This window comes from Nuphar pumila, chromosome 3 (genome assembly GCF_984573655.1).
Source record: "Nuphar pumila chromosome 3, dmNupPumi1.hap1.1, whole genome shotgun sequence".
Lineage (NCBI taxonomy): Eukaryota > Viridiplantae > Streptophyta > Magnoliopsida > Nymphaeales > Nymphaeaceae > Nuphar > Nuphar pumila.
Genome location: NC_143251.1, coordinates 8,931,871 through 8,945,338, shown reverse-complemented (window position 1 = coordinate 8,945,338; position 13,468 = coordinate 8,931,871). Strand labels below are relative to the sequence as shown.

At 41.7% G+C, this 13,468-nt stretch overlaps 1 protein-coding gene across 1 annotated transcript; it reads right to left on the bottom strand.

Annotated features, from left to right (window-relative positions):
- Nucleotides 1-3,568: 3,568 nt before the first annotated feature.
- On the bottom strand, nucleotides 3,569-6,910 carry LOC149841866 (flavonoid-6-hydroxylase-like). Its single transcript, XM_089998744.1, has 2 exons — nucleotides 5,844-6,910; nucleotides 3,569-4,487 (listed from the first exon to the last, which is right to left on the bottom strand). The coding sequence occupies exons 1-2, from the start codon at nucleotides 6,747-6,749 to the stop codon at nucleotides 3,864-3,866; spliced, it is 1,530 nt and encodes a 509-aa protein (XP_089854870.1). The 5' UTR covers nucleotides 6,750-6,910; the 3' UTR covers nucleotides 3,569-3,863.
- Between the last annotated feature and the right edge of the window lie 6,558 nt (nucleotides 6,911-13,468).

The window sequence follows — 13,468 nt, the reverse complement described above, 5'->3', positions numbered from 1 at the left end:
ATTAAACATGTCGGATGTGGCAAACACGAACACACCCCATTTATTAAATGGGTAACCCGACACGTACGGGTGGCAATCGGGTCGGGTTGGCAGGTCAACATACCTCAACCCGAACCTGACCCGTTTATTAAACGGGTCTGTTGTGGCAAACACGAACCCGACCCATTTATTAAACAGGTATCCCGCCACGACCCGCCAACATGTTTTATAAACAGGTTGGGTCGGGTAAACGGGTTGGCGGGTTAGCGGGCGGGTTGGCGGGTTAGCGGGCGGGTTTGCGGGTTGACCCACCCGCCTAACCCGTTTATTAAATGGGTCAGCCAGGTTGGCGGGTTGGCATACCTCTAACACAAACCTGACCCGTTTAATAAACGGGTTAGGTGGGTCGACCCATTTATTAAACAGATTAGTTTAAGCCCAACACGAACCCGCCTAAGAGGCGGGTTGGCGGGTTGTGTCAGGTTTTGCCACCCCTACGACACGACACAATTAACCTGTTTAATAAATGGGTCGGGTCGACACGACATGATTACACAACACGGTGACCCATTTATTAAATGGGTTGACCCGATAACATAGACACGATAACCGCACAGGCGCACACCACCATCGGAGAGGAGAGGTCTTAGGCTCTCGGCTACGGCTGGGTAGGAAGGAGTTAGGTGGGTGACTAAAGTATAAAGTAAGGAGTTAGGGTTAGATAAGTTAATATATATATAAACGGGTTGCGGGTTCGTGTAAACGAGTTGACCTGCCCGCCTAACCCGTTTATTAAACGGGTCAAATGGGTTGGCGGGTTGGCATACCCTAACATGAACATGACCCGTTTAATAAACGGGTTAGGTGGGTTGACCCGTTTACGACACGAACCCGTTTAAGTCAAAGCTTAACCCAGCTAAGAAGCGGGTTGGCGGGTCGAGTCAGATTTTGCCACCCCTAATAACGAGTGGGCATTGTAGAAAAGATTTTATGTGGGCAACTCTGTTTGTGAGGAGAGAGGATCGGGTGCAATATGATTGCACAAAAATTGTGCATTAAGCACCCGATCGCCGTCCATCAGGTCTTGGGCCCCACAACAGACCTTGTCACCAAGATGAATGGAGGGTGATCAAGTGCTTAATGCACCAATATTTGTTCCATTATGGCACTTGATCTTTTCATGTTTGTGAGCCTTCATGCACTGCTCTTTTTGGAATTTGTGTTAAATCACCCAAAAAGATTTATTTTTTGATTTTTTCGTTTATTACGATTTTGGTTTGCATGGTTGAATTGCTCATATAGAGTCATGGTTAAGTTTGGCCCCAATGCATAATTGTATCATTATAGTTAGGGGTGGCAATTTCTGACACGACCCGCCAACCCGCTTCTTAGGCAGGTTCGGGTTTGGCTTAAACGGGTTCGTGTCGTAAACGGGTCGACCCGCTTAACCTGTTTATTAAACGGGTCGGGTTCGTGTTAGGGGTATGTCAACCCGCCAACCCGTTTAATAAACACCAAGACCATATATGCCATTAACCAAAAATGTAGGGAGAAAAAAGGAAACACACCAAAACAAGCCCCGAGAAGACATGTCATTAATTTATTTTGCCTGCACTGCAGTAAATAAATGCTCATCTCATCCTTAGTCTTGTTTTGCAGAATTTTCTCCTTTTCGTTTGCTTCCACCGGAAGATACGCGGTACCACCATGGATGGTCGCTCTCCGGCTCGTTCCCGATCCCATACTCGTCAGGATCCCCCACGTGCTCACCCTCCCGGTGAGTGCGTCACCATCCCCCACGGCTAGAACCACCTGGTCGACGATGCCTTTGCCGGTGGCTCCCCTGAGACCGACTTCTACAAGGACTCGCACGAGGACACCGCCGCCGTCCATGACGCCCCCAGGCTCACCCTCGACCCACTCCACAACTGCGTGGGGATCGCAGCGATCGCAGCCCTTCGAGCCCTCGGTGTCCGATCCGTCGGCATCTCGGTCTCGCTGGAGAAGGGGCTCCCTCTCGGCAGCGGCCTCGGCTCGAGCACAGCCAGTGCCACTGCCACTGTCTTTGCCGTGAATGCCCTCTTCGGTGGCCTCGACCTCGTCCTCGCCAACCCGTTTACCCGAACCCGACCCACCAACCCGCCAGCTAACCCGTTTACTCCACCCGACCCGTTTATTAAACGGGTTAACCGTGTCGTGTTGGGTTACCCGTTTAATAAATGGGTCGGGTTCGTGTTTGCCACAGCCGACCCGTTTAATAAACGGGTCCCGTTTAATAAACGGGTCGGGTTTGTGTTGAGGTATGCTGACCCGCCAACCCGCCGACACGACCCGCCAACCCAACGCGATTGCCACCCCTAATTATAGTATGGTGGGGATTCTTTTGTGCCTATATACGCCTAGGGTGGTATTAATTACCATATTATTCATTTGTTAAAAACATATCCAAGTGGCAAAAGAGTCTACACACTCTCTCTCTCTCTCTCTTGTAGTGTGTTTGGCCAGCACATTACCATTTTTATTTCAGTGTGTTGCCTCTGTATGCACAGTTTAAGGCATCACCAGTTAAAGAGCAGGGATCCAGGGAGCGGTTATGTGCCATGGCTAAGTGCCATAGCCAATCACATGACAGCATTTCATGTGGGCCTGTGGGCCCCATGCAATGCTATCATGTGATTGGCTACGGCACTTAGCCATATCACTTGACCCTCCTTTGATCTCAGCATCGGCATACCCGGCGAGAGTCGAACCTGAGATGAGAAGTCAGCACCTTCACCTAAAACCCGCTGCCTCTAGGGCGACCCGGGTGGGTGTGTTATTTAGGGGTTGTCAAAGGGTGAGTCCGTCAATGTGGCGTGGACCACCTGCCTCGCTGATAAGCTCGTTGGGGGTGCAGTTATTGCCCCTGGTTTCACCAGCGTAGGTGGGGTTGAACCGGGCAATCGATCATATTATTTAACTGGTTTCATTGGCTAGCTTCTTATCTTTTTGCCCGTTCTGTGGGTCCGAGATCACTGTGGGTTCATTGGCAGCGGGGTACGTGGCCTACAATTGAGCTCGTTGTCGGTTTGGAAGTTAGTGGGTCATTATTATAAACGTACAGCTGCACGGTAACTTTGGGTTGAAAAGTGAAAGCTTTATTGCCATCAAACGAGCAAGCCGCTTCAGAGAGGGACTGCATGTGGCATGCTCCGCCACTGGGTACACCTATTCTTGAAAGCCATCCGATTGCACCAAAGTTACAGGATTCCACACAAGAAGAACAAATTGCGAGAACCCTTTGCCATAAGATCAAGTTTTCACTACTAGAGATGTCAATGTTTCATATAAAGAGAACGAAAAGAACAACAACAATAAGAAGAGCACCTCCGAAAAGAACAAAAGACCCAAAAAATAGTAAAGGAGAATCAGTTTTCTGATTGCAAATTTTTATTTTTTCCTCCTTTTAAACAGTAAACAACTCCCCAGTCTGTAGGTAAGCGTTTTCCCCTCCGGGGCTCTATAGAGTGAGTCCAACCAGTGGACAAAGGAGGGGGTTCTGGCAACCCCCTCAGGCCTACACACACACACACACACACTGCACCTATTGTTATTATCATTATTTTTCCATAAAATAACTGAGGGAATCAAGGCTCCTTTTACAGCAATTATTTAAGCACCAACATACTAATGTAATTCAAACTTGCAACGTTCCGCCAACCTGCACTAACTGCTTCTCCCTGTTAGAGGTGCAGCTATCTAGGTGATCCAATTCTAATAGGGATTGCTTCTCTTGAAAAAAATAAAATCTAATCCTAATAGGGATGGCCATTTATTCTCTCCAAAGCTGTCGCATGGTTTGAAGTAGTAACCCAATAGACAAAGATACAAGCCTATACTTGTGATCATTCATAGAGATGGGGAGGGAGACGAGGGGTCACCAAGACATTAAGTGGTGTTGCCTTGGGCAAGCCTAAGCTGACCCCCGGGGTCATGTCGACCGGCTCATTCATGGGCGTTCGCCACTCGAACCCATGAAGTAGGCGCGCCAACGTCATGTGAGAGACTTGGAGGGCTAGTCCCGACCCTGGGCACGATCTTCGCCCGAACCCAAAAGGAAGGAGCTCGAAGTTTTGACCGTTAACACTGACCGCCTTGTGGGTCGTCAAGAACCTACCTGGATTGAACTTTTCAGGGTCGGACCATACTCTTGGGTCCCTGTGCATCTTCCATACGTTCACAAAGAGGATTGTTCCTGCCGGTATGTCGTACCCAGCAATGTTGACTGGCTCCATCGACTCGTGCGCGGCTAGAAGTGGGCCGGCTGGGCACAGGCGAAACGTCTCTTTAAGTATGGCTTGTATGTATGACAGTTTGCCGATATCTGATTCATCCACCTGTCTCTCCCTACCCACGTGCAAGTCCAACTCTTCCTGTGCCTTCTTCATTTCGTGGGGGTTGTTCAGTAGGTGAGAGAAGGCCCATACTAAGGTGTCTGTGGTGGTGCCGCTCCCTGCTATAATGGCGTTCTGCAAGGAAAAAGACATTTTTTTTTTACTTAATATAGGTTTTGCAATAATAATATAAGGCCCCTTTGGAAGACAAGAGGCGAATCCAGGGTTTTTTAAAAACTTGGTCGCCGTGTAAGTCTGTTCTGCCAAAAATCAGGTTTTCATTGTGTTTGAATGACTCGAAACCTTGAAACCCATGTTTTAGATTTCTTGAAATTTAAATAAATTACCAAAAAAAACCCATTAATGGTTGGCCATTTTCAAGCCAGCCACCAGTTGCAAAATGGTTAGATATTACTGCTTGTGTCAGGCAGCACCAGTCCAACCATTTTTAGGCATCATTTTCCGGCCAATGGCTGGCTGGAAAAATGGGTAAAAGCTAAAAAAAAAAAAATGGCTTGCCATTTCGCTGCCAGCCACTAAACGAAAAATAGTAAAACTGGTACATTGCGGTGAGGAGGTTGGAAAATGAAAAAATAAAAATAAAAATGTGAAAAAGAGGGGAAATAGAAAAAAAATGGCCTGCTATTTTTCAGTGAGCCACTAATCGGAAAATGGCCGAACTGGTACTCCCCAACGAGGTGGTACCAGTGCGGCCATTTCCCAACTGGTGGCTGGTCAGAATATGGCCGAAAAGTTAAAGAATAAAAAATATGAAAAAAGAAGAAAAAAAAGTTGCCAGCCATTTTTCGGCGAGCCACTGACCGGAAAATGGCCGAACTGATACTACCTGGTGAGGAGGTTACCGGTCCAGTCATTTTTCGGCCAGTAGCTCGCGAAAATTTGTCTGATGTTAGTTTTAATTAAAAAAAAATCAAATCGTTTTCCAGCCTGTGACCAGCTGGAAAATGATTGGGGTGGTGCAATGTCAGTAGGCTGGCACTATCCCAGCCATTTTCCGGTTGGATACAGGCTGAAAATAGTTGGAAATAAGAAGACGTAGAAGAAGTGGTGTGAGAAGGAGATGTGGAGTGGGAGGCCACCCCTCCCTTGATTGATAAATCAGATTTTAGAATGAAAAAAAAACTAGGGAGACTTCATTTTACAAAACCTGGTTTTGTGAAGCAAACCCAGTTTGTGTCACTCAAACGGTGCACAAACTGGGTTTTAACTGATAAACTAGGTTTATCACTCAAAACCTTGCTTTTAATCAGGTTTTGGGTGTCATCCAAATGCTACCTAAGATTTAAAAAACTAAACTATTACTATTGCAAGTGAAACAACCTTTTCAACATAAAAGATCAATGGATCGTATTAAGAAAATTAACCAAGCCTTTGATTTTCTGAAAGCATCTCTCTCATAAAGTTTATAAGCATGAAAGTAGTGCGTGGTGATTAGAAGCAAAAACCGATCAGGCATTATCGTCTACTCACCATCTTGTTGGCCTTGAATATCTTATCGCGCTGATTCACATCTGACAAACCGGCACCCTCTAGTGTGGGGAAAAGCACGTCTGCGAAGTCGTGGCTGTCGCCGGATTCTCTCTTCTGTTGGTACTCCGCCAACCAACAGTTGGCGATCTTCTCCATCTTTTTGAAGATCTTCTTCATGAGCTTGAAGCGACCACCCAGATCTAGCCACTCAAGCCCAGGAAGGTCGCAGCAGTCTGCTAAAGTAATGACGGCGAGCATGGCGGTCACCTCCTCCAGCACTTCTGCCATCTCCCTCGCCGCCTCAGCTGCTTCGGCACCGTCATCAAGGGAGAACCTTTTCCCTCCCATCATCCTGTGCACCACGTTCAAAGACATGATGCCCAACCGCAACCTCATCTCGAATGTCTCCCCCTTCCCAGAGCCTCTATAGAGAGCCTTTAGGAGGGAGTCGATTTCCTCTAACCGGATGGGTTTGAGCTGCTCGATTCGCCGGTTCGAGAGCAGCTCCAGGGTGGCGACCTTGCGAACCTCCCGCCAGTAGGAACTGTATGGTGCAATACCAAACATTTTGCTGTCGTAGCCAACGTACTTGGTGTTGAGCAGCTGGGGCCGGCTGGAGAAGGCTCGGTCGTTGGTAGTGAAACACTCCTTGGCTAACTCCATGGTGCTCACCACCAGAATGCGTCGCTTGCCTGCCCGGACTTGGAATATGGGGCCATAGCGGTCGGCAAGCTTCGCAAAAGTAAGGCAAAGAGGCACGTCTTGTGGAATGATAGGGAGGTGACCGAGTATAGGCCAGGCCCCGGCTGGTTCCGGAGGATCCTTTGATGACGCCTTCCTTGCCCACAGTTTGTAGAGCAAGAGGAGGGCAATGACTGCTGCAACTCCCTCTACAAGTAGGTTCATGGTGATGGCACCTATGGTGCTTCTGCGGCAGCAGCTTTGAGGTGGTGGTGTAGAAGTGCTCTCCCCTACCAGATGATGCGATAAGAGTCTCCGCTCTTCCTCTATTTATACACAACACCGAGGGTGTGAAGGTGCAGCTTAGTAGCTGTCCAATTAAGCGCAATGCGATGGCTTTTTTTTTCCCTTTTTAAATATTTTAAACTCACTTAATTATACACGGATCCCGAAATAAGATGGGTTCCATAATACATACAATCCTAGCCATTGGATTTTTGTGAGTCCCACATTAAATTTTTTAAAACTTGTGGGGCTCACACATTGAAATGTGTGATCCAAAAACATCGAGGAGCTCATGCTTTCGGTGCAATAACACATTGCAGGCCCAAGCACTCAAAGGTTTAATGAGACGCTGGAGTTGGGAATACGGATCCCATCATTTGAAATAGGATGGGTTTCATCATAAATTCAATCCTAGCCATCCAATCAATTGATAAATGGTTCTGCTGGATGTCTAGGATTGAATGTATGATGAAACCAATCCTATTTCAAATAACGGGATCCGTTTGTCTGTTTAGTTTTAGTTTTTACCTTTTTAACAGACGCATATGCATGTAGATGGAGGTGACAGTAATTGGGTTCAAAATGGGAATCGGCTGATTTCCCCGAATCACTTTTAAAATCGTTTCAGGATCCGATACCACAACATGAAACCACCGTCACAAACAATCGTGAAAAATGTTTTAAGGAGTTTTAAATTTTTTTATTTTATCTTATTCACATATGGTGGTTTAGGATTCAGCCATACATAAGAACACATCAACCAAAATTTAAAATAAATATGATAATATATATAGTAATGAGTACGTGCTAAATAAAATATGATAAATAAAACATGCTAAATGGGGTTTTCAGCTCTTTCGGTGTTTTTTTCACAATTCCAACCCCATAAATGTGTTGGGCATGATCGATTTACGAGGAATCCACACCTAGATCATGTGTTTTCGATGAAAAAAATGATATTTAGAGCCTAAAAAATTTACAAAGATTTTGGACCGTTGATTTTATACTTGATTGTCCTATTTACATCTTGTGAACTTACATCCACCCACCCTACAATATTAGCAACTTACAAATACCCAAAAGGATCGGAGCTCAACCTAAGTCTGAAATATGTCTGTCTTCCAATTTTGGTTTTGGATAGCATATATTTAAATTGGATCCAAATCTAGGATTAATATATTAAATTAAAGTATTTAAAAATATTTAATTCAAGTCAACTAGTCGAAGATAAAGTAGAAGGGTATTTTTGATATGTTAACAATATTTAATTAGGGTTATGTAGGTGAGGCCATGAGGTAAATGTAGGTTGAAAGAGGTCCTTATTTGTCTACTGTCAGAAAAAAAACTAAGACTATCAGAAATTTCAAAAAAATGTGGTTCATGAAATAGAATTTCAAATAAAAAGTAACTCTTTCTCAAGAAAGATACTTTTTTTTTATGGAGTGGATCAGGTCAGGGATTTTCTCTCACGCCGCTCATTCATGTTTTTTTTTTAAGAAATAATAATTCATCAAAGTGCCGCTTATTCACGTTAATGCGCGAAATTTAGAAAACACCATTTACTCTATCTTGTTTTAGATGTCATTCATCAAGAAGATCAACAACTTTTTTTCTTTAGATAATCAAGTTGGGGTTAGTTGGACTTGTCGGTTAATGCTCAAGGTCGTGGGCAAGACTATCCAAAGCCCACGTATGTTTTTGGTGCTCTAGGAAGAAGGAAGTGGGTAGGGCATCCAATGCCCACGATTTGTTAGTTTTCCTAGTTTATAGGATCTACTTTTTGTTAGTAGGGTAAAGATGTTGTGTACGTGTGTTTGCTTTCCTATCTTTTAGCCTAGGCTTTCTATTTTCGTGTAAAGGGCTTTTGCCTTCTTTAAATACTGTACCTTTTCATGACAAAAAGGTAGAGAAAGTGTGAGAAGAAAAAGGGGAGTTCGTGACTAGTAATATATGTTGAAGGATTTACTTTTAAGCTGCTGTATTTTGTGATATTTCATGTGTTGCACATTTTGCTTTTTACCCTATGTTTTTCTCAATTCTTGGTATCAGAGCACAGGTTCGAATCAGAGCTGGGCGTTCGAGAAAAATGCAATAGGAGCATTGCCGAAGCAAGGAGTTCCTATAGATTCAAAATTTCTTTTGAAGGATAATTGTTGAGTAAGTTCGATATGGCAAATAATTCTAACTCTCTCAATTTGTCACAATCATTAGTGCCAATTTTTAATGATAAAAATTATGAATTTTGGAATATTAAGATGAAGACTTTTTTTATCTCACAAGACCTTTGGGAGTTGACCAAAAATGGTTATGCAGATGTTGAAGGATCAAAGGCAGCAGAAAAAATCGATGTCAAAGAAGCTCGAAAGAGAGATGCAAAGGCATTGTTAGTACTAAAGCAGGCTGTGTCTGAAACCATTTTTCCAACTATTGCCGGTGCTACTAAGTCAAAAGAAGCCTGACAACTTCTGAAGCAAAAATTTCATGGTGATAAGAAGATCACAACGGTTAATCTTCAAACTTTAAGAAAAGAGTTTGAAACATTTTCTATGAAAACCAGTGAATCAATTCAAACCTTCTTTTCTAGGCTCTCTACTATTGTAAATCAAATGAAGACCTTTGGTGAAATTTTAGATGATCAAAAAATAGTAGAAAAAGTTTTAAGGTGTCTACCTTCTAAATTTGATCATGTTGTCATTGCAATTGAAGAGTCTAAGGATTTATCTGTGTATTCTATTGATGAACTAATGGGGTCTCTTTTAGCCCATGAGCATCGCATAAACAGGTCTTCAGAAAAAACATTGGAACAAGCCTTTCAATCGAAAGTTGAAATTCCAAAAGAAAAGAATACTCAATTTGATCAAAAGGGTGAAGGTAGAGGTCGAGGACGAGGAGGTTTTAGAGGATCCTTTCGTGGACGTGGAAGAGGTCGAGGAAGGTTTTATGATACTTCTCAAAGGAATGATGAAACAGAAAAAGGTAATCAAAATCTGTTCTTTAGAGGGAAACAATGTCATTTTTGTAAGAAATTTGGTCATATTGAAGCCCGATGTTTTGAAAAGGCAAAGCAACAAACAAATTTTGCAGATGAAAATGAAAATTGGTTTCTTGCAAGCATGAATACTAACAGTTGCAAAAGTAAAATGTGGTTTGTAGACAGTGGTTGCAGTAATCATATGACCGGTGATAGAAGTCTTTTTAAGAATATTGATGAGACTGTGAAGTTGAATGTGTGGCTTGGGGACAACAATAAAGTAGACGTCAATGGCAAATGAACAGTTGCAATCAAGACAAAATCAGGTAATGAACGATACATTCAAGATGTGTATTATGTTCCTGGTTTGGCTCATAACTTATTGAGTGTAGGGCAATTGGTTAAAAAGGGTTACACTCTTTTATTTGAAAATGACGTCTGTGAGATTAAAAACAAGAATGGTACAGTTCTTGTAAAAATAGATATGGTTCAAAATAAAATGTTTTCACTTGAAATGATCAAGATAGATGACTGTGCCTTTATGGCAAATGGTTTTGATCAATCCAAACTGTGGCATTTGAGGTTTGGGCATCTTTATTTTAATGGTTTGAAACTCTTGCATCAAAAAAATATGGTAGTTTGTTTGCCTGCCATTAATTGTACAAATGAGATATGTGAAGGGTGTATTTATGGTAAACAACACCAATTATGATTCCCAGTTGGAAAAGCATGGAGAGCTAAAGAACCTCTTGAATTAGTTCATGCTGATATATGCGGGCCCATGAGAACTCCTTCATTAAACAATAGCAAATATTTTATGCTTTTAACTGACGATTTTACTAGAATGAGTTGGGTGTACTTTCTTACTGATAAATCTCGTGCATTTGATAGATTTAAGGAATTTAAGTTTCTTATTGAAAATGAGAGAAGAAAAACTATAAAAATATTGCGCACAGATAGAGGAGAAGAATTTTTACCTGATGAGTTTGGTTTGTTTTGCAAAGATCATGGTATTCGCAGGCAACTGACAGTAAGAAAGACACCACAACAGAACGGAGTGGCAGAAAGGAAAAATCGTACAATGGTAGAAATGACACGCAGCATGCTAAGTGAAAAGAAGGTGCCAAATGAGTTTTGGGTAGAAGCCGTTAACACTGCAGTACATATCTTAAATATTTCTCCAACAAAGGCAGTTCGAAACAAAACACCTTATGAGGCCTGGTGGAATCGAAAACCAAATGTAAGTATGTTAAAGGTATTTGGCAGTATAGCATATGCTTTGATTGACTCTTCAGAAAGAACCAAGTTAGATAAGAAAAGTGAAAAGTGTATCTTTGTTGGTTATAGTAATGAAACTAAGGGATATCGTCTCTATAATCCTTCTTCTAAAAAAATGATTATAAGAAGGGATGTTATTTTTGATGAAAAAGCATGTTGGGAATGGACCAACAATGAAAGTGTGAAGTTGAAAATTGATGAAGTGGCATCACAATCAAATCATACTACTGAAGCATTATCTCCAGAAACATCAAGTATGGGAGATGAATTCACAGAAAATATTAAGTCCACACTTGATGTGGACACTCCTCCGAAAAAGGTACGATCTCTAGAGGATATTTATAAATGTGATTTTGCTTTTGTTGTTCTAGAACCATCATCATGTGATGAAGCATGCGCAGATAAAAAATGGTTAGATGCAATGAAAGAAGAAATGAAGGTCATTAAGAAGAATGACACATGGCACTACAACAAAGCAGTAGTTTAGCGACGACCACATTCCGTCGCTAATCCGTCGCTAATCCGTCGCTAACCATGTTAGCGACGGATTAGCGACAACGCGGCGACAGTATGCTTACGTCGCGAATATTTCGACGCTAACTGGCGACGGAATAATTCCGTCGCCAAGTCCGTCGCTAATTGCGACGGAATAACGAGCGCTATATTCCGTCGCCAATCCGCCAGTACTAAACGGCGACCACGGCGTGGCGACGGATTTAATTCCGTCGCTAAGCCGTCGCTAAATTAATATGAATAGCGACGGAATCATCCGTCGCTAATCCGTCGCAAAAACGAAAAAAAATCAAAAAAATTTTATTTAAAAATTAATTACCGAGAACTGTACAATTTATATTTCCTGTACAATTTATATTTCCTGTAAATAAAAAACAAACCACACAAAAAAATTCATATAACAAGTATCTATAATAATTAATCGTTCCACCTTAAAACTAAGAAGTTTAATTATTTACAATTCAACAATTACAATTAGGAAAAATAAAAAAAATAGAACTTCTTCAACACAGTCCTCTAATCATCGCCAAGATTTTGTGCGTCTTCCAACTTGCCACCTGGAAAGGAATCAATTGGAGTAAAGTGGGTTTATAAGGTCAAGTATGATGCTGGTGGAAATGTTAAAAAATATAAGGCAAGGTTAGTTGCTAAAGGGTTCATGCAAAAATATGGAATTGATTTTACTGAAACGTTTTCACCTGTTGCAAGATTTGAAACTGTGAGAATGATCCTTGCGATTGCAGCTCAATTCAAATGGAAAGTTTATCAATTTCACTTTAAGGCTGCATTTTTAAATGGTTTTCTAAATGAAGTCGCGTATGTTGAACAACCACCTAAATTTGTTGTTAAAGGAAAGGAAGAAAAAGTTTATAAGTTAAAAAAGGCTTTATACGGGCTAAAACAAGCCCCGCGTGCATGGTATAGTTGCCTTGATAAATTCTTCCACCAAAATGGTTTTCAAAGAAGTGATAGTGAACCTACACTCTATATCAAAGTAAATGAGAATGAATTGCTCATTGTTAGTGTCTATGTAGATGATATTATCTACACTGGTTCTTCATTTAAGCTTATTGCAGAATTTAAACATAGTATGATGAAGGAATTTGAAATGTCAGATTTGGGGTTGCTATGTTTTTTTCTTGGTCTTCATGTCGTGCAATCTGAAGAAGGGATTTTCGTGTCTCAAAAAAAGTATGCTTTGGAACTGCTCAAAAAATCAAAGATGTTGAATTGCAAAGTTTGTGAAACTCCAATGAATGTGAATAAAAAATTGAGTTTGGAAGATGGAATGGCAAGAGCAAATGAAAGATCTTTTATAAGCTTGGTCGGTGGATTAATGTATTTAACTCACACTCGGCCAGACATTGTATTCTCAGTCAGTATGATCTCAAGGTTTATACACAATCTATCTGTGCAACATCTAGGAGCAGAAAAAGAATTCTCCGCTATATACGGGCAACAATCAATTATGGAATTTTTTATAATCATGTTACTGACTTTAATTTGATTGGATTTAATGACAGTGATTGGGCAGGTTCAATGGATGATCGAAAAAGCACAAGCGGGTTTGCTTTCAGTTTTGGTTCAGGCATTGTGTTGTGGTGTTCAAAGAAACAAAATTCAATAGCGCTATCATCTTCAGAAGCAAAATATATTGCGGCTACATCTGCTACCTGTCAAGCAATCTAGATGAGGCTTGTTATGAAGGACCTGCATGTAGAGCAAAATCTCCCAACTAAGCTCTATTGTGATAATCAGTCTACAATTTCTATTGCTAAAAATCCTACTTTTCATGGTAGGACAAAGCACAATGAGCTTAGATATCATTTTATAAGGGATGCAGTGGAAAAAGGTGAAGTAGTGCTGAAGCATTGCTCTACAAATGATCAAGTTGCTG